The 25470-nt window shown below is 40.9% G+C and overlaps 1 protein-coding gene across 2 annotated transcripts in view; it reads left to right on the top strand.

Moving 5' to 3' along the window:
* robo1 (roundabout, axon guidance receptor, homolog 1 (Drosophila)) overlaps window positions 1-25470 on the top strand; it is a 190636-nt gene that overhangs the window by 152139 nt on the left and 13027 nt on the right. For both annotated transcript variants that reach the window (XM_072392174.1, XM_072392175.1), the window contains 16 exons: window positions 3469-3589; window positions 4447-4585; window positions 4721-4848; window positions 9847-9971; window positions 10613-10784; window positions 12393-12598; window positions 14265-14346; window positions 14483-14651; window positions 14748-14914; window positions 15001-15122; window positions 16666-16897; window positions 17750-17871; window positions 19461-19632; window positions 21505-21705; window positions 23990-24016; window positions 25329-25371. In XM_072392174.1, coding sequence (XP_072248275.1) covers window positions 3469-3589; window positions 4447-4585; window positions 4721-4848; window positions 9847-9971; window positions 10613-10784; window positions 12393-12598; window positions 14265-14346; window positions 14483-14651; window positions 14748-14914; window positions 15001-15122; window positions 16666-16897; window positions 17750-17871; window positions 19461-19632; window positions 21505-21705; window positions 23990-24016; window positions 25329-25371 — 2228 coding nt within the window. The remainder of the gene's footprint in view (window positions 1-3468; window positions 3590-4446; window positions 4586-4720; window positions 4849-9846; window positions 9972-10612; window positions 10785-12392; window positions 12599-14264; window positions 14347-14482; window positions 14652-14747; window positions 14915-15000; window positions 15123-16665; window positions 16898-17749; window positions 17872-19460; window positions 19633-21504; window positions 21706-23989; window positions 24017-25328; window positions 25372-25470) is intronic.

Here is a 25470-nt window from a genome sequence, read left to right as displayed (position 1 = left end):
TTAATTTAATTACAACATCAGCACAGCCAACAGCATAGCCAGCACTACAGTTCAATCAGCTCCTCATGCTTGCTTACTAAAGCTCTATGTCGAATAATCCTTGCTCCAACCAAACATAACTTTCTAAGATACTAATGAGGATGGTCCTCTATATGGCTGAAAACCTGCTGGGGAAAACTGTAGACGATACATATTTGTTGCTGAGTACATCAGAGCAGTCATTTTTAACAATGACAGATACACTGGGTTGGACACATGGAGCCTTTATTGGAGTTCACCATCCTAAACAGTGCAGCTATTCTCACTCATTTTCTTTCTAAGTTGCACTGCAATCTGTGGTTTGCTGCCAAAGAGTATAATTGAAAGAAACAAGCAAATAATCTAGTTGAAAGAGAATTAATACTGTAACTGTCCCTGGGTTTAGTCAGTAGTCATGATAATCATGATAAGCATGAAAACATTTAGCCACTGTGAAATAGAGAGTGAAAGAATGTATTGTCTCTGGTGTGATAGGCATCAACAGAATTTGTTACAACTTTGATCTTCTGTAAAATAAAATAATCATAAATTATTAATTATTTTGTCTTTTTAGTGCTCATCACACAAAATGTGTCTCACTGTAATTTTAATATGTAAAAGTTGAGTACTTTGAAGACAGAGTAGTCCTGATTCATCTCTGAATTATGCATAACAAACACACACACATCATTTTCCATAATTAATATTAATTTCAACCACAGAATATCTTTCTTTTTTTTGTGAATGTAATGCTTAAAATGCTTTGATAAATATTGTTAACTGTTTCTATGACACAAGCTGAATGACTCAGAGTTGTGTCTTGGTAGCCTGCTGCACTGTCGGGCCTTCTGGGAAACTAAAAACAGGGTCTGAACAGCTGGTGTTGCTCACTGTAAACTTCCTGTCAAGCACGAAACCTCACAGACTGAGTGTTCCCAAATGACCACTTTAAAATTTGTGCTAGACGTCATGTATGACCACCTAAAATGTGTAATCAACTGTGGTGACAGATGGGAGTCTGGATGGTGTCCTATGGACTTCCATGTTAAAATTTGGACAATCATGGGACGATGTCCAGAGTTTGTTTATGTTACAGTAAATTTGGTGAGTGAATTTAGGACTGTGGAGAAGGACACAGAGGTTGAAATCTTTGTAATGTGATGAACAGCTGAGCTCGTTAAAGGCCTCCCCCTCAGCCCGTCTGCATTGTAATGTTTGGTTCAGTTCATTCCTCCTCCCATACAACATGCCGAAACGTGCAGTCTCCTTGGTGATCACTGGTGATCAGACCAAAGCCCCAAACCACCTGCAGAGGGGATTTTTCTCTTTGCATCGGCATGAGATGTTTTAGATTTGCAGGATACAAAATAAAAAGACAGGAATTGAAATGTAGTGAAAGGAAGTACTATCAGGAGGAGTCCCGTTTTTCATTCTGTTTCAGTTAGCTGTGTGTAAACAGCAATGACATGCTGTGTGCCCTGCCAAATATATTCATGGCTTCATGTGGGGCTGTTTTGAAAGGTTTCTCAGCACTATGAAAAGTCAGGTTGTTCTGTTACCTTGTATTACTGCTTTGCCACAACCAGCAGCTCCCCATGTCCCCTTAACTCTGGGCTTTCAGGAACTATGAGGGAAGGGTAAACAAAACGTAAATGGAAAAATGCCAACATTTAAACCTATACCAGTCTGTGCTTAGAGCAAGTGCCTTGTCAGCAGCATTAAAAATGGCTAAAATGCAGTTCATTGTCCCCCTCCTTTTATTCAATAGTTGTGGCTAATTATCAGCATGGAAAATGAACTGCTGTGAGAATACCAAAAGAGATTGTGTTGAATGGGGGTTTTTGCATTATCAGTAATGCCAAATGACATGAGACAAAAGGCAACAGAATAGAGCCATCTCCCTGTAATGCAGGGATAATGGTCAGATTGTTGGGGCTTTCAGCAGCCTGTGTTGTGGTTGAGAGGATATGTATGCAGGGAAAAGAAAACCGCTGCTGCATTCATTCACTTTAGCTAGCTCTCAGATTCCCTGCTGCTGTGGCACTCCAAATATGCCAGGGCAAAGTGGGAAACTGCAACAAACTCACAGAAGTAAGAATATGGGTAAAGTGGACAAGGCCTTAAGTGTATCCTCATGTCACAGCCCTGTGGAACCAACAATACACCCCACCTCCCCCATTTCTTTGCCGTATGGTCTGCCCTGATCTTGGGCCTTTGTGAGTGTCACTGTGTTTTAGCTGTTAAGCCTTTCCTCAAACAAACAGTAACATAATGATACTTCAAACCTCTCTAGCACCACAGGGTGCCCTAAATAAGCAAGGCCTCCACAGCCTGTTGAAGTGTCTCCTCCTTTACCATGAATATTAAACAGAGAGCGAAGGGCCAAGGAATGCCTCAGAACTAAAAAAAAAATAAGTTGATGTCCAAAATTGTCCTTTGAGAACCTTAGACCAACACTAGTTATCTTCTAAAAATGTATTAAAACATGTTGTATCAGCATGTAAAGAGCTGGGGTGTAGATTAATCAAGTCAATATGGCATGTATATGAACACACGTCAACACACGTCTCAGCTTAACATTGTTGTCATGAGTAGAGCAATTTATTTATTAATTTTTTTTGCAACAGTGTGTGTCAAGTTCTCTGTCGGTGGTTCTCTAATGACAATATCAGTTACATACTTGCAGGAGGTGGTGCTGGTCATGAAGGCTGATGTGTGCATTTAAAACCTTAAGCTCCATCAAGGCAAAGAGATCAACAGAGCATCACACTATTGTCTGAATCTGCGCTGACTGGCATGGTTGTCAGCTGAGAGTGGGGCTGAGGGGCCTGTGCTGAGGCTGGGGTTGCCTCTCTGACTGCCTGAGAACAAAGCATCTCCTCTGGCTTGTAATCAAAGCCCTGGGAAATAACAGACATGGCATTCACCTGGACAAACACACATTTACTGCCAGGTGTGTGTAGTTCATGTCTTCTTGAATGTGTTTTCCCTGGCTCTCATTTGTAGTTGTATCCACACAAAAAAATCCAAGAAAAAAAAAAAACAGGTCTTTTGGATTTTTTTTTTTCTTTTTATCAACACAGTAACAGACAAAACTGTCCTCAGGCTCTTTATGATGACTGGAAGAGTGCTTGCAGTCCTGCAGTGCCCCAGGGGTTACCTTAGGGAGATGCTGTTATGTTGAATAGAGGAAAATGTTCTTTTGTTTAGTTTACCCTGAAGACGAGTGGGTCAACTCACTGACTGGCAACGAAAAAAAAAAAAAAAGGCTGGACACATACTGTCAGCTCATAGCTCATGTGTTTTTACATTTACAGCAATTCCGAAATGTTTTGAAATATTTCAGCTATGCTGTTTTTACTTTTCTTTGTGTACTATCAGCCTAAAGTGTCTCTCATGCTGCTTTTCCTCTCCATGTTAAGCCTCTCACCTCCTCTTCTGTTCTCTCAGATACGTGGAGGGAAGCTGATGATCACCAATGCCCGCAAGAGCGATGCTGGGAAATATGTGTGCATCGGTACAAACATGGTTGGAGAACGTGAAAGTGAAGTAGCTGAACTTACAGTGTTGGGTAATTAATCTTTTTTTTCCCTCTGTGACAGTTCTTTAGTGTATTCTTTGACCATCTACCTCTCAGGAAACTAAATGATGTTACTGACCTCTGTAAAATTGAGTGTGAGATGAACAACAATCTCAGACTAAACTCTGAGTTTTATCATGGCAACGGCAGCTCCTCCTCTGTGACCAGCTGCACTCTATTTCACATCAAGTAACCTCTGACCCAGTTACTCTCCTATATTCCCAGCTGAGAGCATTTTAAGACTCTTGATTTTTGAGCCATCTTTACCTTTTCTTCAGTAGCATTACCTTTTTCTTCTCAGAGACCTCATACAATCAGTCATAATAATGACAACAACACTTACTTAGTCAAGATAAACAGTTACTTGAGAGAAATTGAGAATAAACACGGGCAGCTCTTGCCTCTGAGTCAGGGTCATAACCCAGAAACATTGGTTAATTATAAACTTTCCTGGTTTGTTGTCAGGACTGAAGTCCCATCTGACAGAATGTGTTTCGAGCAGCTAATAAGAATGCTTTGATTTTTAGCCATAATGGATATAAAAAGAAAAAGTTAAAAAAAAGCTTATTAAGTATTTCAAATTAATATTAGTAGGTTGATGACAGAAAGCCTTGTGTGTCATGCCTTGTGCTGTGCCATGTTTTCAACTAATTAAGACATTAAAGCAGATTAATTAATGCAGGTTCTTTCCAAAATTAAATAGGAATTTTACTCTTTTTTTTCTAGTTTATCCCCTAAATCCTTACAGTAAAGTACTAAACTAAGATTTGTTGGGTATCAGGGGTACACATTTCATGACCACTCTTCAAGGTTTCACTTGTCTACGTTTATTTTATTAATCTGTGCAGAGCGTCCCAGCTTCGTACGTCGCCCAGGTAGCCAGGTTGTGTTGGTGGACCAAAGTGTAGAGTTTAGGTGTGAGGCCCGTGGCGACCCAGTTCCCACTGTACGCTGGAGAAAAGACGATGGCGACCTGCCCAAAGGAAGGTATGTCTCCTCAAGTCGTCCCCTTTCATCAGACTATGTCTTTTTCACTCATTAATTTTCTTTGGGTCTGATCCATCATTTCCTATTGTCTGTGTTTTCTTTGTCTCTGATACATGAATATTTGTTTTAACCCAGATTTGAAACTCGTGAGGACCACACCCTGAAGATCCGTCGACTGACTTCAGCTGATGAAGGCTCCTACACCTGTATGGCTGAGAACATGGTGGGCAAGGCAGAGGCATCGGCTACGCTCACTGTCCACGGTAAGCTAGAACACAGCTATAAGTCTGAGTTTCACACAGTTCTGCTGGATGAATGTATTATTCATGGCCCCTTAGACAGCTGTTCTAAATTCATCTCCATTTTGGGTATTTGTGCAGCTTGATTCAAATGCAATTTAGCCCAGCCTCAGTGCAGTAATAGCCAACAGCTTTGCTACTATATGGTCATCACTTCAAACTCTTCTCTCTCAATTAGCTGATTGATTTCTAATAAAAAGGAATGTAAAAATCCATACCACCTGCAGAGTTGTGCACATGGGAGCTCAACAGCAATTGATTTAATTTGTCTTATACAGGTGACATTTCTCCAGAGGTCCGTCCTCCTTCATGTTTTAAGACATACAGTAGTATTTGTGAACCTATGGAATATCTGTGTGTCTCCAGTGGCCCTCTTCATTGGACCTCTTATTAACACAGTTGGAATATAAAGCAGCTGGTCACAGAGTGTGAACATTTAGAAAGAAACCATTCAGGGGAACTGGGGGGTGGGATCACCCCAAAACCCTCCTGAGAATCAGAGGAACACAGAGGCCATTTAACGCCAAACTAATAGGAATGTTGAGAGTCGGGTGAGACAAGAGGGGAGGGAAGGAGGAGGAAGCTCAGAGCATAAAGAATGGGGACTGGGTGGAGGGATAGTGAGCATGTTGGTGTTGAAAGTGGCTCACCATTGATGCAGAACGGGTTGGGAATTGGGACTGGGGGCGATAGTGGTGAAGAGGATAGAGGGGGTGTGGGGGATTTCTATGGTGAGGTCAGTCATATTAATGTCACCACCAGCAGTGTGCGCAGCAGAAATTTAAAAAGACAAGGCAACTCTATTCTTCTGCCAACCCCCCACATCCAAATACAGATACTTTACATGGCTACCATTTACAATTATTTCTTGCTTTTCTTGGCAGGACAGCAATCTTGTGAGGCCTAAGATTAGGCTCACCTGCCAATAGGCGCATCAATATATCTACTTCTCTTATTGCTTTTTTCCATTCTTTCTCTCTCCCTGATGAGAGCTTAGTTAATAAAAGAGAACAGACTTGATGGATGGCTCAATAAGCTGTTCTCCTGCCTTAGAATCATATTTGAAATGCTAAAACCTCACCTGTCCTCAGTGGAAATTAAATGTCTAAACCTCAAGTAAATTCCCTGCTGCCTGCTTAAAGAAGAAAGACACTGACCCTCTTTTCATAAATAATGCCTTTCAACCCCTATCTTGTAAGAGTTAGAAAGTAAAAGAAAAGTAAAACCTCTCCAGCAAAAATCATACTGCTAACTGATGCCTGAACCTCTGAGCTTTCAAAGTTCCTAGAACCGTTTCAATCTACTTTTTAGATCTATGCGCTTCATCCAGCGCAGGATACAAAGAGGCCAGCGAGACTGTGGGTACTGAGTAGTCCAGCTAATTAAAGGCAAGCAGGCCGCAGTCCCACGCTCGGAAATAACATGCTTCTAATTACAGATGCGGGCACAGGAATGGAAAGAAAAGCTTGGATAATTGTAGGTCTAAATGGGCCAAAGTAGAAAACGATGTATAGGTAGTGAGATGTCGCTGTAGTAGTGAAGACAACTGTGATGTGGGGGAGCATAAGTTTAGTCTGTGGGTTTAGTGGGCATTGCTGTCAGCCTGCATCAATACTCTACATTAGGCAAGATCGCTTAGCCTCTGCATAAGAATGACTGACCCGCTGAATTAAATAATTCTGTGGGGAAGAACGAGGGGAGTGATCAGATGAATGTATGTATGTATGTATGGTTGGAGTGGAATTAGGATAGATATTCTCAAGTTATAGAAAGAAAAAACAGCTAAATTTGATGGAGGGAGGTGGTGGGGTGGGATTCAATATAGATTCCCTTTGCGTGATAATGTATTCTTTTTATTGTTGCAGAGCATTATGTAAAAGCAATGAAGACATGCAGTAAGCCACGCAATATTGAGGATATTGGCCTTTGGAGCAAATCTCTTGTAAAAGCAGGACAGTTTAGGAGAAGAATCTAGTTCTTTGTGGACATCGGAACTTTCACACTTTCCATGGTCAGATTGTCAGTGAACAATGGCAACATTGTGGAGGTGGCGCCTTGGGCTATTTTTCTTTCAATGGGCTCTGCTCTCATAACTAACCTAATCACTGAATTATTGTTTAACACACGTGTTTGTCAGTCTACTACACCTCCTCTGGAATGATAAATGTGTCAAGGGAAATATTCCCTTGATTGATTGAAGAAACACATAATTTGCCCAGTCACCAGCCATATTTATGTTTTCACTGTAAAATTGTTAACTTAATCCACACTAGAGTGTAAAAAAGATGTTTTTTTCTTCTTTTGACAAAGGTATGTGCACATATAAGTATGTAAATCTAAGAACCGGATGGAATTTTTTTAATCTATGTTTGGTGTGGTTAGATAATGTTAATTCTGTATTTTCAAATTAAGCTTTATCAGTGGTTGCTGTATTAATAAAAATGTATTGTGAAAGACTGTATTGGACAGAAGTCAGAAAATCACGTTGTTGTTTTTTCTCAGCTGGTTAAATTTGCTGTGGACAGTGATTTATGTGTAGAAAAGTCTTGAATAGAATTATAGCCCCAAGGGCAGTGTTGCTAATAACCCATGTAAAGGGTCTGGAAGGAAGCTTGGAACTGGTGCCAAAAGAGAGTGAATGAAAGGAACTTTCTTGTCAGCAGTCTGTGCGCTGTTACAGTGATGATAAACACTAAAATCTGGTTAAAAACCACATATAGAACTTACATTTTGCACATAGTCAATATTCTGCTTTCAGCTTGCAACTTTGCAGATTTCTTAAGGTTTTCTACAAAGTGGTTTACAATGTTTTCCACACAGAGGTGCATGTGGAGAACTGGGGATTGAACCACCAAACTTGCAATTACCACCTGAGCTATGGTTGAACCACTGCATTCATTGGTCTGAGCTATCAAATTGACCCTCACTGTGTATTACTTACTGGAAACCACATTTCCCTTCATACAGTGCACAAAATCTCACAGAGATAGGACATTTAATGTATGTCTTAGCTGGTCCGAGCAGTTTATTGATACAAACTCCCCTTCATGCTGTAAGCAAATGGAGAGCCCACAAAAAAGTAGCCAGGTCAAATTTAAGGCTCATCTCTCCCTCCAGATCCACAACTGTGATCACAACAGCATGGGAGAGGTAAGGTTACCTAATTAAAGGCTTAGACACACATGACTGGATGTGTGGAAGCATTATATGGGGGTGCAGTTGTGGGTGTCTCACAGTCATGAGTGTCTTGTTCTAAGAGTGTTTGATGTGCGCCTTATCTGCATTTTAAAGGCCAGCGATAGGCAGGGGGAGGAGGAAGGGTTTGGTCATTATTCTGACTGACAGCGTTTATGTTGCCAAGGGAGCCGTTGAAGCAGACAGATTAGATAAAGTGAGCGATTGGACGGGTGAGATTTATAACCAGTGAGTGACAGTTAACAGTCACCTTATGTTTTTATGTACCAGGCTTAACTATGCAAAGCTATGGTTGACATACTATGATCTAGCTAGTCCTCGGGGTGCTTAAAAACCTCATTAAAGGTGTAGGGATGGGCACCTTCACACAACAACTGGGAAAAGAAGAAAAAGAGAAACTAAGCGTGAAGTCACTGAGCATAAAACATCTGTCCTGCCTCTGTGTTTCATGTTATCTATGCACCTTTTTTAAAATGTTGTCTAACTCGATCCAGCATTTTTTCTGTCCTTGAACATATCCCTTTATGACAGAGGGTTAATAATTTCTTGTATGCATGCATTTTAATGCAGTCCTAATCAACCAGAGTAATTATGCTTTGCTGCATGTATCATGGAGTCTCTAGTGTTTGAGTCAAAGATGAGAAATGACATGTCTTTCATTTGCAGGATGATAATAACATGATTATTTGTACCCATGGACATCACACTATTGTTTTTCTTGTCTTTCCTTTGTCATGCTGTTTATTATCTATTTATTTATCCTTGGAATCATTGTTGTTGTGTTTTTGTTTCTTTTTTAGTCGTGTCTGGTAAGTTGAAATGTCATCCGTCACCTATTCACCGCCCTGACAGAGACAGGAAGCTGTCACAACCCCCCCTTCATCCTCCTCCCATCACCTCTCCACCCTACAATCAGCATTCATGTTTCTGTTGTCATGGGCAACAGTGACAAAAGGACATTAATGGGTAAAAAATATGTTCCTCTTGGGCCTCCAAGGTAAAGCTACACCATTTAATTTAGTTACTACCCCCTTTTATGCATTCACAAAAACCTCCATTGTATTCATGGATAAAATGTGGCTGTAATTGAAGTGACAGTTTTCAGATTGCCTTTTTCTATGTATCATATGCCCTATGTTGAAAAATGCTAATATGTTTGCAGAATTTAAATATTTGAGGACCTTTACAGAGTGCTTTTAAACTGAAGGTGTAAACTTCCCTGTCTCCTGACCCCTACATTCAGGTTGTGTGTCTTCACATAAACCATTGTCACCACAGAGCTGCATAGCTGACATTGGGCTACATCACTACTCTTTATCTGAGATGGAATTTGTCATTAAGATGCATGGATACTGCATTCTAGTTGAGGTCTGCACTGTTGGAGGTTATCAGCATGGACAGATGGTTCAAATTTATTCCCCATTTCCATGTAAATTTTAATTGCCCATGCCCTTGCCCATGCAAATGAAGGCTATGAAGTACCCTTTGTTTTTTTCTATTCATTACATCTATAATATGCTTACGTTTTAGTTTTCATTGCTGTACTGTTCCATATGCTGTGCACACACCGTGCAAGGTTTTGAGAGAGAGCCATATTTCTAAACAAAAAAAAAAAGATCATAATTTGAATACAAACAAATTGCTTCAGCCAAATTTTTTCTGTCTTACAAATAACCCAGACCAGTAGTCACTATAATATTAAGATATATATAATAGTGTATTAAGGCATCTATTCAGTGGCTAACCACTCTCATGACTGTCCTGTAGTTCCCCCAGCATTTGTGGTGAGACCAAGGAACCAGGTGGTTGGAGTTGGCAGAACCGTCACCTTCCAGTGTGAGGCCACTGGAAACCCACAACCAGCCATTTTCTGGCAGCGAGAAGGCAGTCAGGTAAATAAACTATTTAACTATTATAACACTATATCAAATTGGCAAACATGCCAACAAACTCATTCCAAGCTTTGGAAAAAATATTTCTAGACACTGGTTACATTATAGCTGATAACTTAATCCAATAGGACTTGAGGTGGCCTCCAAACATCATCATGAGGTCAAATGATTGCAGACAGAGAGCAGTAAGATTTTAGTGAATCACCTAAACTCTAGTGGCTAAGTTTTATTTTGGGGGGCATTTTATATGGTTTAGGTCCACATTCTGCTGCAGATTGAAGGGTCACTGCAACAAATATAGTTATTCTGAGTTATCACCTATATCCTATGATGACATATCTCTATCTAGATGAGAGTTGTCTTATAGGATGACAGTGTCCTCATCCATGGGGCAAGATAGGACTATGAATGGTTTTTAGTGTGAAAAGGATTTTGCTCCCATGAATGTATGTAGGGCTATTATGTATGTACGTATGTAGGGTTCCACCGGCTTGTAGGATCAATGCTAACTGTTTTGGCATTGATGGACCCAACAATGCTTTATGTTGTTTTCTCCTTTACTTTGTCACCTGTCTAAATATGTATTTTTTTACATATTAGTCATTCTAATCAACAATGTGTTCTGTTTTACATCTTGACAGAACCTGCTGTTTTCCTACCAACCTCCTCAACCCTTCAGCCGGTTCGCTGTATCTCAGACTGGGGACCTGACCATCACTGATGCTGAACGTTCAGACATGGGATATTATAGCTGCCAGGCGCTCAACATTGCCGGCAGTGTGATCACCAAGGCTCTGCTAGAGGTCACTGACGGTAGGCAACCTTTTCAGGCAACAGTTTCTGCTTTCAACAAAGCCTTAGACAGAATTAGGAACACTGAAAGAAAGCTTGAATGGAGAGATGTTGGAATTTCAGATAATCTTTGGCTTGTAAGTATAATACTGTTCATCTACAATTCTGTGGTTCGACTCTAAAGCATATTAATATCCGTATTGAGGTCTGTGAGGTTTGGTCTGGCCTGTTCAATATGTTCCTGTCAGGGGCAGAGACTGTCTGGTGCCTGTGCACCCAGACCATGGCTCACTAGTTGGCTTCTCTGGCTTCACACTGGTGAATGTCTTCCTAGTATTCTACGGTTGGCTTGCTGCTGTCTACCGTTGGAAGACTGTGGCCATGTGGTGAGGTCTGGACTGGGTCCTCTAATTACTCTGCTGGCCAATCACCGTCAGCCTTGTGGACTAACCATGCCTCACTTCTACCATTCCCACAGTTATCTGGGCAGCTATTACTTTGTCTATGACACACCTAGATTCATCCCTTCATTTACCAAATGTCCTTCTTCATTTACGGCCTACATTGGTATGCCCCATCTCTCCCTTCACTTCTGTCTCTCATTCTGTCGTGCTCTCTGGATAATAATAACAGTTATTAAAGTGAGCAGGCCGCTCTGAGGCCACAACTTCTCCACAGGCAGATCTGGTAATAACAGGTCATGCTGACAATGTTTTAGTAATTGCACCATCCCCAGCACAAAAGCAGAGACAAAGCAGCCCACAGATTACACCGCAGCGTGGTTCGGAAGATCTGTGCACACATGTTGCCTTTACACTGAGTTAGATATTAATTTGACTTCTCATCACTGAATGTAATTTGCTTGTAAATCAGTAGACGTGGCGGCAATTGTCATCAATAGTGCTATGAAGAAGAATAATCATAGGCAGGAGGACAACCCATAACAGGGACTTGATGAATTACACTCAGTAGATACAAAATAAAATAAAAATAGTCATTGGTTCATGTAATTAAAGTCCCTCTTACATTTTTTCTTCTGTTGTCTGTTTCACCTGTTTTACCCCCATTGCAACATTTCTGTCAAATACATGCTGTCTCTGCTTGCCTTTGTTTGTCTTTGTGTCTACTGGTTGAACACCCCTGGTTCACACTGGCTGCGAGGCAGGGAGGAGTTTCAGCATCCTCATGCAAATGACATTGCCTTTTCTGGCTAGATGTTTTTTTAAGCCTTTTTTTCTTACTTGTTTGGTGTTTTATGACTGGGGGAAGGGCTCCTGAATTGTTGGCTGCTAGCGTTCTAATGCATACCGCTAGGCGTCTGGTAGATCTGCAGTGAGGGAACTGTGGCCATTTCATTTTAATTACGGCATTTTTATTTGGCTAGGATCGACTCCTGCTGCTGAATGATTAGAAAATTGCTTCCAGTACTTTAAAATTGGATTTAATTCCTGTCCTACTACCCTTGCAGTTTTCACATTTTTATATTGTTGCACACTTTGTCCAATTCTCACCATTCTATGCCTTTTGTGTGTTTTCTCCCAGCTGGATATAATTGCCAGAATTCTAGTTTCCTCTCACCCTGCTTCCACCTCTCCACATAATTGTCTGTTCGCCTTCCTCTTTCCACAGTTGTGTCAGACCGCCCGCCACCAGTTATACGACAGGGCCCAACCAATCAGACAGTGGCTGTGGACGGTACTGTGGTCCTCAACTGTGTGACATCTGGTAACCCCACCCCCACCATCCTGTGGAGGAAGGATGGTGTATTAGTGTCCACACATGATTCCAGAGTCAAACAGTTGGACATGGGTGCACTGCAGATACGCTATGCAAAGGTAAGTCAGCTGATCCCATGTACAAACATGCTCACAAGTTTTTAACAACATCAGGTGAAGTACATGTACATTGCAAAGTCCTATGTGGCCTTTGAATTTAAGTTGTAATTCAACCGTGACTGTGTTAATGGTATATATATTTATATATATATATAAGATATTATAGTTTCTAACTAAGATTTTTCTATTTGACAGCTTTTAATGTCTAAATCTATTCAAATAGACTTCAGAGTTGTCCATATTAAACCCATAATGTCCTTGGCAAACCCCTGCTGGTTGGTAAATAAAGCATGTGTTCCTGGCAGCAACCCGAACTCAGTGGGCTGTCAGTCAGTTGTCCTGGGTTTGAAATGGAGTCTATGAAGTCGAACAATCTGTAGTTGCTGTCAGTCAGTGAGCACAGAGGGTTTGGAGAGTTGTTTCTTGTGTGTACGTACATGCGGGTTTGATGGCAGGCTGTGTTATGCTGAACACTCTTAGGCAGAGACAAGTAGGGGGTGCTGACGTGCCTTCCAGATGGAGGCGTCACAGGGTCAGAGTTTGCATCAGTTTACGCTGTTCTGATGAATCCTGGCATGTCTTGCGGTGACAAGATTGTAGTGTGATTGGGTTGCCAAAGCAAGGCAGGCAGGAGGCGATGCGTCTAAACCCTGCTCGCGCTGAAGCAGAGTAAACTCTGCAGGCACTTCACATTAATGGACTTGTCATTTCTCCCAGACAGCATTTTAATGGAGATGTTTGTGATGTGTGGGGTAATTTGTTTTCTTAATTTTGTTTTGTGAATCTTATTATAATGTTTTAAAAGATATTCTTCCTACCAGACTAAAAAAATACATACCTTAAGGTTTGTTGGCAAGACAAGCTTGTGTTCAACTATTCAGCCAATTTTTCTTTCTGTTTTTTACGGCTTATTTTGCTCACACATCCACATAGTAGTCTTTCGCATACTATGTATCACCAACTTCCAACAGGGTTTGGCTTTTTAGACTCTAGGCAAGTCAGTAACTCAGAAACTTGTCCGTTACATTTGATTTGGTCTAGATTCAGACCAAGGTGTCAGTCCATGTAGAAAATAATTTGACTATTTTCTCATGCCCTCCCGGACTGAATGAAAAATAAATTGGCATATGCCACACATGTTCATCACAGACACAGTACAGAAGTGTTTTGATGCAGATTTCGATGTAATGCAGATTATTTAGATAACCATGACAGCAAACTGTAAACAAAATCAAACTTGCAACAAGAAGGATATGAATGATGAAGATACAACGTATATCTTTAAAGCTGATTGTCACCTCATCTGTTGCACAGAGCAGTCAGTTTGATGTTTGGTACTCAAGCAGATGAGAGAGGAAATGTCTCTAATTGTGCATGGTGCTGTGAGTGTCTTCTCTGTTTGACCAGGAATTCTCTGCCAGTCGGCCTCTCCAGCTGTTTTCTCCCCATTTTTGTTAGAAAAGAGATAATAGTGAGATTATCAGGCAATGACAGTTGCCTACAATCAGACTCAATCTGAATGCCAATAAGCTGATAAGTGATGGTTGGGGAGAGATAACAAGAGGCAGAGAGTTGGAAATAGGCCACTACCAGTTCAGGAAACAGTGGGACACATTTTAATGATTTCCATTTCATCAAATACCCCTTCCCCCTTCTCCTTCCCCAGCTTGGCGACACTGGCACCTACACTTGCATCGCCTCCACACCCAGTGGAGAGGCTTCGTGGAAAGCCTACTTAGAAGTCCAAGGTAAGGCTAACCCAATTTTCTGTTTAACAATGGTAATAGGAGCCTTCTTCTTTTTATGTAAGAGCATGTGTTTTGACAGAGGGCAGAGGGACAAATGAGTTAGAGATGCTTCACACTTTCTCTGTTCTACACTTAGAATTTGGAGCCCCAGTTCAGCCAAACAGACCTACAGACCCAAATCTGATCCCCAGTGCCCCTTCCAAACCTGAGGTCACAGATGTTTCCCGTACCTCCATCATGCTTTCCTGGAAACCTAACCTGAATGCTGGAGCCACACCGACTTCCTATATTATAGAGGCCTTCAGGTAAAGCCAAACTGTTTGGTCATCAGTAAATTAATTATCGCATGGCCTTATTCAAACTTTATCTAAACCTCAATTTTCTCTGTTATGTGTCCACAGTCATGCATCAGGTAGCAGCTGGCAGACTTTGGCAGAGCATGTAAAAACGGAGTCCTTTGTACTTAAGGGCCTGAAGCCCAGTGCAGTCTACCTCTTCTTAGTGCGGGCAGCCAATGCCTATGGGCTGAGTGATCCCAGTCCTATCACAGATGCTGTGAAAACACAAGGTGAGAACTGCCTTCTTACTTACATTAATTTATTATATAGTGCAAGCTCATTTCATCTTTTTTTATTTCTGTGCCCCTGTATACAGATATCCCTCCAACAAGTCAAGGTGTGGATCATCGCCAGATCCAGAGGGAGTTGGGAGAAGTCCTCATCCACCTGCATAACCCCACCATTCTTTCCTCTTCATCTGTCAGGGTGCAGTGGACAGTGAGTATTCCTCTCACAATGTACTACTTTTTTTCTTTGAGAATCTGTTGCAGTATGGGAGGGTATTGGCATATCAAGTCACCATTTAGCCAAGCTAATTTACCAACATCCTTGCACTCTGCACTCCACAATAACAACCCCACTACCATTACAACTACACTACAGTGCCCAACCTTCTGCAAAGGGCCATGTAGTACTGTATAGCAATGTGTGACGTGCCAGTCTGTACCCTCACAGATTGAAAACACTTGCCGACTGTTAAAACAATACAAGAGAAGGAGGAGACGGCCAACTCATGCTCATAAGTGGAAATGGCTTACAGATGTTAAAATGGATAGGTGGGTGCAGAACAAGTACAACTGGGAGCTTATGGTGGTGTTTCTGTGCTGCTACAAGCTGAATATGAGGTACCTGTGTCATTCTGTACCTGATCTGGTGTGTCTTTATGACACAATACTATACATCATGGTGCTAAACATCCCCTACTAGATATTAGAGTGTGGGATGAGTCACTGAAGGGTAAAAACCATCTCAGTGTTGCCTTTTGACAGAAGGCCACCCCCAACATTCCCAGGTATAATGAGGTGCTACAGTGAGTGATGAATGGAGCTGAGGAAATGTGAAAAAGATACTGACATGTCGAGACTGATTTAAAACATTACTGTCCAGTTACTGTGTCTCACTGGAATGTTCTAGTAAAACACATGATATGAGAGAGGTTGACATTGTAGTTAAATGGCACAGTTTCCTTGTTTCATAGCGTTAAATGTATTCCCAATGTGGAGTTTCTTGGCTTTACATTTTCCTTTGTGTTGTGGTGAAGGGTTTCACAATTTTCCAGCTAATGAAGACCACCTGATCTGGCAGCATATTTTATGGGGGAGGGATAAAGAAATCACTAAAATCTTTACAAGCCAGTGCTGCTTGTTGTCCGCAGGGACCCGTAGGGATATTAGCACACTGCTTACCAGTTATTCTTTTCTTGAACCATGCTGCATCACAAAGCAACTTCAATTAATGATTAAACAAATTCCTTCTCAAATTCCTTCTAATTTAAGTTATGTGGGGTTTTTTTCAACCTCAAATTAATTTGATCCTGTTGTACAGTCAGTTTCTAGTACTTAGAGTAAAGATCCCCATCCACCCCCTACTCTTTTCTGACTTCAGCAGTCAGTGGAGAGCAGGACAGGATGAGACAAACTGTTCTGGGAGTCTGGGCCCTATTTAACCAGCTCCAGACTTGGAGGAACCTTTGGCCAATGACCTCATAGTGCGGTTTGCACAAATCACTGCCGCTCCAAATGGCGCATAGACACAGTCCAAAGGAGAGATTTTAATGTGGATGGATAGACAGATGGGTGATGTGATGAGTTAGCACCTCATTCCAACCAGTGCCTGGTGTATCACAGTCAAAGTAATCCATGTTTGTCCAATGGTGCTACAATATATTCCTTTGCTGTGTCATTTTCCACTGTAAATAATTTAGCACATAATCACGTAAAGCTATCCCCATCTTTGTGTGTGCTCCTGTGTCATTCTCTAGGTGGAGCAGCAGTCACAGTACATCCAGGGCTACAAAGTGATGTACAGGCCTTCACCAGAGGGGCAGCAGAGGAGCGAATGGGGTGTATTTGAGGTGCGGACCCCTGGAGAGGACAGCGCCATTGTGACACAGCTTCGGAAGGGTGTCACATATGAATTCAAAGTCCGCCCCTTCTTCAATGAGTTCCAGGGAACAGACAGTGATGTCAAAATTGGCAAGACACTGGAGGAAGGTGGGGGGATGTGAATGTGAATGGCTGGATGCGAGTGTGCTTTGAGGCTTGCATGTATGGATACATGTTTTCATGTGTACAGTTTTACACGCACAGATTGCATGTGTGAGACTATACAACAGCTGTTCGCAGCTGGCAGTGAGGGCTGGATGGTGGTTGGATTATATTATGTTCAAATGTGGTGTATTCAAGCATGCCTGGGTATTGAAACCCATACACAAACACCCCAGTGCATGTGTCATACTAATTTTTCATAGGGAGTGGTTGTGGCAGTCTCTCGAGGTCTGGTTGAAACCAAACTGCAAATTTTCATTTGTAACAAACAGCGACAGAGAAATGTGACTATTTACCAGAGTTATATATGTGTGTGTTTGTGAGTTGCATGTGTGGGAGTGTTTTGATCTTTTTCTGCTGGATTCTCCTTTGTTCCAACTTTTATTGATAATTGTTTTTGAAGCTGAACATGTTTCTTCTCTCAAAAGCAAGAAAAAAAAACAACCTTTTTATAGAGGTTATAATTATTTCAGTTAGATTAGTGTTTGACCACAGGTTGCCAGTGACACACCACCGTACACTCAACTATTGTTACTCCCTGCCTGTTCTGAATAAACAGTTATTTGCTTTTATTTACTTGCAAAAGCACTTCTATGATGCTAATTCGGTTTTCAAATAAAAGCATCGTAATTTCCATGATTAGTCATTTGTTTATTCCTCGCCCTCACGCAGTGATGGAAAATAAATCCTGTCAGCTACATTGCATTTTAGAGGCTGAGACTACATGCAGTTACAAAAAGATATGTATCCTGTGTTATCATATGTTTTGTTCTTTTTTTCTTTGTCTATTCAAATCAGCCCCCAGTGCCCCTCCTCGTAAGGTTACAGTTACAGAGAGTGGGGACAATGCAACTGTCATCGTTGTCTCCTGGCAACCCCCTCCAGAAGAAGAGCAGAATGGGGTGGTCCAGGAGTACAAGGTAACAAAAAAAGAAATTAGAAAAAAGGAAAAAAAAGCTGCCAGTAGTTACATCAGGTCTTAGCAAGTGGGACTTGTTTTGTTAAACATGAACCAGACACAAACATGGGAGCAGACTGAGCAGACAAAAGAGAAAGAGACAATGCACAGATATGGAAAGGTAATGAATTCCTGGTTGAGGCATACCTTTGTACGCCCAATACTGCTCTCCTTCTGTGTACTGACAGAGGCTCAGAAACAGGACAGGAGTGAAACTCGGGGAGCTAGTGGTAACAGTTATGAAACATTGCCATCTGGTGGAAATGGTACCATCACACAGGTTGTGGGTTTCTTATCTTGAGTCGTGAGGAGCAATTTTTGTTGTCTCCTATGTGGTGTCCTCTGTTCTTTCTTCACCTGCAGTTTGGTATTAAGTAGTATTTAAAAATCCTTGTATTATTAGTAGATACAAAATATTTGGCATTCCTCAAGTCCATGACAGGAAATGTATATTTGCCAATTTTCATACTACTAAAAACAATCTAATAATATCGCTTTTTAAAGTGCAAAAATATAAATAAAAAATGAAAACAAATGTTCAGTGATTTATAAGCAACATTCATGTAACAGCAGGTAGTTGATTACATAGTTGAATGGGAGGAAGGACTCTAAATGAGAGAGATCTTTGTTATAATGTTAGTAATTTATTTGGTTTGTGCAGTATTTCTATTATAACCCCTCTCTAAGGCTCCTTCCACACCCCCTCACTTGATACAGTAATGCGAGCCCTCACTTTCGACAACACAGTGCTCTCAGACAGTATGCTGTGGAAGTCCTGCATTTTAATTGGAAAGCCCTTTTGAGTCACAGGGTATATAGGTGAGTAGTGGAATGGGAAATGAGGCAGAGCCTGTGAAAAAAGTTAAGTCTGTTAATTTTCCAGGTAAATGTTTTTCTGCTGATAGACTTCAGAGTAATTTCATGGTTTTTAAGTCCAGTTTGAGAGCGCTCCCTGCCCATTATTGAGCCCAGTCCCCAGCGGCACTGTCACTCACCCCAATTTTAAGACACAGAAAATGTCAAACATTTGTGGTTCCACCAGACATACACAGATATATAGTACACAACAAAGGATGTGAGCTTTCTGACATAGCTAACTGGAGGGAGTACATGGGAGGTGGGGGTAAAGAAAGCCAAATGGAAGACATTCACGATGTAGAGGTCTCCAGGCCTCATGCTGAGTGAATACATACTTGTTTCTGATCCAGGTTTTAAAAACCCTGGAAGACCTCTCTCACTCCTGAAAGTGACAGATTCTGTTAAAATTGGGTTATGAGGGTGATTACCAATCCCCATTTGTTTTTCATTGGTTTTAAGCTTCTCAGAGACATATTATGGCTACCTCAGCTAAAGCTGCCCTTGTCGTAAGGGCAGCCTGTAAAACATAAAGTCATGTTATTTAATGTTGTCTGACCTTAGAGATGTAACGCAATACCCAATGTGTGATAAAACGTGGAAATCATGGACCGGTTGAATGTAAACTGAATGTTGTCATGAAAGCCTCATAACAGTGCCTCAATTCCCACTTTACTTTTGTCTCTATTATGGCAGATTTGGTGCTTGGGGAATGAGAGTAGGTACCACCTCAACCGAACAGTTGATGGCTCTACCTTATCTGTGCTGATTCCAAGTCTGGCCCCTGGGATCCGCTACAGTGTGGAGGTAGCAGCCAGCACCAGTGCAGGGCTTGGGGTCAAGAGCGATATCACCCACTTCCAGCTTGGTAAGTAGATGACTTTTTTTCTCCTCCTAATAAATGCTTTACTTCAGTACTTTTGCCCTTTGCCAATCCTTGCAACTGAATTAAGCTCAATCACTTGAAAAATAATTATGGTATTAACCTATCCATCTCAAGTAAGGAGTGTTTTCAGTTATATGGCCTTCTGCCAAGTAAACAGACATTTATTTAATTGCATTCTTTGTAGTAACAGTCATGATCGAGCCTCTACCTGTTTCCCCTTTCATTATCAACAGTGGTGCTTAAAAACTATAATTTAGGTGATTGCTGTTATACAAACGTCATTAAACTTGTCAGAAAAGAGTATGATGAGTTTGAATGACAGAGGTTTTAACAGTTTTTGTGCTGTCTGAAATGTTTTTTGAAGCTGACAGTGTGATCAACTAAGGCACATTATTTTCCTGCATGGAAGAGCTTTGGAGCCACACCCTTCTCCACTCTCTAGTCAAGGATGCAGTCTTTTCTGCCCTGTGCTCAGCTTCAAACAGCAAAGGCATTAACAAAGCCTGCACTCTGACATACATGTCATTGTTGATGTTAAGAAAGGCTGGCTGATGTCATTTAACACTTTTTTAATATTTTTTTTCATCCTTTTAGTCCAGATGGATTAATATTTTGGAGATACTTGTCAGTTATTGTTCCCCCCAACCTGTTCGCTGGCCAGCTAATGAGTGAGATGGAATAGCAGGATGAGGTAGAGAGAAACAGCTCCATCTGGTTTTACATGTGTGATTGAGTGGGCTGGGATGGGCATGAAAAAGCATTCGCTGTGACTGATACAATTTATCTCACTTGAAGAGCTCCTGTGGTGATTGTTGCCATGTTCCAACACTGGAGTGGAACAATGTGCCTCGGGGACCAGCGCTTCACCCAAATGCATTTGTCACACACTGAGCTTGTATGCGTCATCTCTGCTTAGATACCTGTACAGTCCCTTGTGGGCTCCTTATCCACATTGGTATGCTCAGTTCTCTCGGCCAGGCAGAAGCAAAAATTGGGAAGACAGACTATTGCAACCAAATGGAGATGTAGACTGAGTGACAGAGACAGACAGAAAGATATGGAGAGGTAAAGGAAAGGAGTTGGCTTCTTCGGGGGATGTGTTTTTGCCCCTGGCTTAGAAATATGGTAAATAAGAATGGCTACAACATGAAAGACTTTAGAAAAGGGGATGAAGACAAAGTAACAAGAACATAAAGGACTTTCAGAGGGCGGGTGGAGTCAGAGAAGCCTTTCATATATCAGACATAAGGGAGAAGCAGATGAGAAAAACAGATCGAGAGCAGGTTGCTGTGAGCAGCAGTACAGACAGCATCTGCACAGTGCATTTCACAGCAGAAACAGCTTCAAGGCATTCACGCCTCAGTCTTTCACAGTTGTGCCTCAGTTTGCTAATTATTGTGGTGTCTGTCTTTGAAGATGATCTCTCTGGATTTATTTATATGATTAGGAAACCACTATTGCTTTGTGTAAATGATACCTCATGGTGTTTTCCTTTCCTTTTCCGTCAGACTGTTGTGGTGCACAGACTCTGTTTAGTTGCTTTAGTCTGCTCACCTGCCATTGTTGACTGGGATTTGTGATAAAAGCCTTTAGAATGATAGAAATTCCACTGCAACTCAACCTCGTATTTGCCTTCTTAAAAGCAGAATCTCTTTAAGCATCAAGAGAAAGAATTTTCTTATTTATGTAGTCTGCAGGCTTCATTTTTCAAAAGTATATATTTCTTTATTTCAGGGTTTTGCATTCCAGTTTAATTCTCAGTTGTTGCATATTTCATTTATCTCCTCGCAATTTTCAAATGCCAAATGGACCATTTTTCTTTAATAATTTCCTCCAATCCCTCCTTACCCATAGACTCTTCTGGACGAATGACGGAGACTGTGAACCAGGAGAACCCCCTGTCCCAGCAGATTTCCGACGTAGTCAAACAGCCAGCCTTTATAGCAGGCATTGGAGCTGCTTGTTGGATCATCCTCATGGTCTTCAGCATTTGGTTGTACCGACACAGAAAAAAAAGGAATGGCCTGTCCAGCAGCTATGCAGGCATACGTAAAGGTAGGTACATAATTGTTAAGTCTTCCCATGAAAGTTTGAAGTTAGACATATTTTTTTATTTGCAAAATCTTGTGAGAATATGCATTTATTAATGTGGCATTGCACTTATTTGATTTTTCCTCATGTTGTCAACCTACCTCACATCGTCATTGTTACACAGAAAGACTTCTTTGTAAAGCATTCAAGATGACATCAAACATACTCTTCAGTTGAGAGCTTTAAGACGCAATGTGAACTCCCGCTGAGAGTACCGCACAAAGACGTCTTGTATTTCTTTTTCATACTTTTGTCATGCTCATTCTGCGAGGGTGTGAAGAATGTTTTCAGTAAAGTACATTTTGAGGTCCAACAACTCCCCTCTTAGCAACTCCCTTCTGACTGTGCTGGGAAAGAAAATGTGCATTGGAACAATCTCTCTTTATCAAGGGCATAGTGACATTTTCACATGCTTGAAGTATTCTTGTTGTCTTTTGAGAGAAAGGACTTAAGATATGGATGAGTTGAGCATTTTGCATTCCTCTGAATCAACACTACGGTACTTATCTTCAGTTTTGAAAATCCATGAAACGCTTATGTTTGAGCTGCATATTAAACCTAGAGAGTAGCCGCAGTGTAACCCAATGGCATCTGCCAGATTAAAGTTAAAGTGACAGAGTTCGTGACATGCCCACAGTAGCTAGAGTACAAAGACAGCCATTAGCCTTTCCTTCTGAACCTCATTTATGTGTGAGCTGGCTTAATATGTGGCCTTGGGCTGTGCAGCTGCTACTATGAGCACTACCTGCTGTATCCCCACTCCTTGGCTCAGGTTTTATACTGACAGCCAGGGTTAGAGGAGATCCACCCTTCAACCTTGATGCACAAACAATAGACTGATATACCTGTTAATCTGTGGCTGCCACAACAAAAACACAGACTATCCATGTCCTCAATATTCTGCAGCCATGGTTAATGGAAAATGTCAAGTGAGAGGCACCTCAGCAAAGAGTTCCTGAAGCTCTGTGCACTTTTATAAATATCTGTGTGGTCTGTAACGGTTAGAACCACTCTGTTTTTACTTATGTCTTCGATTACAGAAAGCAGTAATGACCTGCAGTCAGGCGTGAGAGGAGAATGCCATGTAGAATGAGGTTACCCTTTGTCCCTCTGTGATTCTATATGTTGATATTTACTCAGATAAGAAAAAAAGAGCTCGGCAGGGAAACAGTAGGTAGACATCCACCCTCCTTCTCCATGTGCACTCAGACCACAAAAGGCCACAGTCTTTGTTGGAACTGGTAACAAGAATGTTTTCAAAGAGTATAATTGCAACCACATGAATCAACAATGTGCACTTGGGGTGAAAATAGGTTGTACTTACTTGGACCCTTGTGTGAGCTACAGTGTATGCTGGCATAGTCTGTAATAAATTAGATATTTTATTTTGCCAGCTACAAAAAAAGAAAAAAAAAATCAATGGCTAATTCTTATTTCCCTGACAATGAAGATAATGATTCAAAGCTCATGGGCCTCTCTGCTCATATATAGATAAAAATAATAAAGATTACATACCAGTGCAAAACAAACTGAGACTGCAGCATCTTGATACAAATTCATACCTCAGATACAGGTTCATCTGGCCAGGGAATGAACATCTGACAGTCCTGCTTCTCTATGGGAGGCTGATTTATGCATTTCAGTAATGTTTACATTTCCCACAGAAGGTTTGGGGTAGCCAATGTCTCCTCTTCAAAGGCATTCATCAAAGAGATAAAAGCTATCCAACAGCTGATAACTTCAGACTTGTTTGAGCATCAAGACGAAAGATTCAAACATGATTAGATGATTGTGCTGTTTAGAGTTTGCGGGCTCAGGTAATGTATGACATAATTGCGGAAATAAGGAGCAGTGTTTGTCTTCTCAGATTTCTCTCGCCAAAGGAGTTTTAGGTTGAAGTCAGAAGCATTTCTAAAATGCACATATTTAAGTTCGTAAGCTGGATGACTACTAACATTTGATGAATATTATATCAGCAGAAATTATTTCTATAGCTTTCCCCCCCTTGTTCAAACAAAAGCCAGTGTACATATTAAACAAGATACAGATCAAATGGTTTCTTACACCTAAAACTAAGCCATTAAACTGAAGGTTATGACGTGCATATAAGGGATATGTGAATTCACGCCTGAATGTCCCCTTTAATACTGTGCTATATAACAATGTTAATTGAAATTTTGTAACGTTTTATAACTGGCAAATTATGTCAATACTGACTGAAAATTTAATTTCTCTTCTTTTTCAACAGTTCCATCTTTTACCTTCACACCAACAGGTAAGCTCCACATTTTAGACTACAGTGATATGTTGTTACTCCAGCCATTTCACACATTTATGAAACACTTTAAATGTATCAGAGCCGAAGTCCTAATAAACCTGTTAGTATCTAAATCTGAATAGAGAAATATATTTTGATTGTAGAGAAATCAGGGACACTTCAAGTCAGCCAGTAAAAGGAAACAATTTGCACAGTTACCTGGAAAAAAATGTTCTCCAGAATGTTTTGGTTGTGTCAGAACTTAAAGCTCAAAGAACAAATGGCCACATTACTAAGAGGCTATTAAAACTGGTACTAACTTGATCAAAGGGCTGCTAGCAACTTCAGTTGAGATTCTTAAGAATGACATACCACATACACTTCAACACACCAATTATACAGTCAACAGAGCTAAGGAGGTTATCTGTGAATCAAAATGACATGGTGTGAAACAGATAAAAGTAAAGCCGTCTATGTGTTTGTATTTGTATTGCACAAATGTATTCTGAAATTCTTTGTTCATTTGAGGTGTGTCATGGCTGTGAATAGATGAGGGGGATTAACAGTGAGAGCTATAGAAAAAAAGGTGGAACAGACCGAGGTGTACAGTGTGCGTTTGTGGCTTCACTGGTTGAACCTGTCACCATACTTTGTATCAGTGTTTACAGCAGCATTGCAGTTTCTGTGTATCTTAAAGCACGAATTCCAGTAGAATCATTTTGCAGTTGCAGACTTTCATGATCTGCTGGAAATCTTTCAGGCAATTTTTTTCTTACTTGTGTGGTTTGGCTTCCCTGCCTCTTGTCACTGCATTTATGTTGATTTCAATCTCGAAATAGACTGTGATACATCCTTGGTTACCTAAATGCAAGGGCCAAATTCCACTTCCCGTTTTGAAAAAGAGACAGGGAATCAACACAGCTAAGGCCCTACTCCTCTCCCACCTACTCTCCTCTCAGGGTAGAGATTGTAATTAAAGTTGGAGGTTTATCTCCCTTTCACACACCGTTAGCTTAGAGCATCTTGAAAGAGTCAAACTTGCAGTGTGTAGAGCTTCAAACACAGGAAACCCGAGCCAGACGACCAAAGAGCTCCACGTCTTTGTTCTTCATAAGCCTCTTATGCATCCTCCTCCTGCTCCTATTGCTTTGTGTGTGTGTGACTCAGCTGAAACTATGCAACGCACATTGTTCACCTGAACTATACATATAAACTCCACAAAACACACAAAACTAAAATTTTAAATCAAATGAATCATCTGCTTTTTACATAAAATGATAGGTGCAAAAATAATGTGATAAGAGTATCTGCTTTCTTTTTTTTTTTCCAGTAGCGTATCAGAGAGGAGGAGAAGGTGTCAGCAGTGCTGGAAGGTAAGAGTTCAGTTGGGGTTAGTGTTTTTTTTTTCTTCTTCAGACAGCATTCACATGAAAGTATTTTAAATCTTTAATATATTTAGTGAAACTGAATAA

This window comes from Leuresthes tenuis, unplaced genomic scaffold (assembly GCF_036924035.1).
Source record: "Leuresthes tenuis unplaced genomic scaffold, fLeuTen1.0.hap1 SCAF_9, whole genome shotgun sequence".
Taxonomy (NCBI): domain Eukaryota; kingdom Metazoa; phylum Chordata; class Actinopteri; order Atheriniformes; family Atherinopsidae; genus Leuresthes; species Leuresthes tenuis.
The sequence above is the reverse complement of the archived record's forward strand: the minus strand, read 5'-3'. Positions and strand labels throughout refer to the sequence as shown.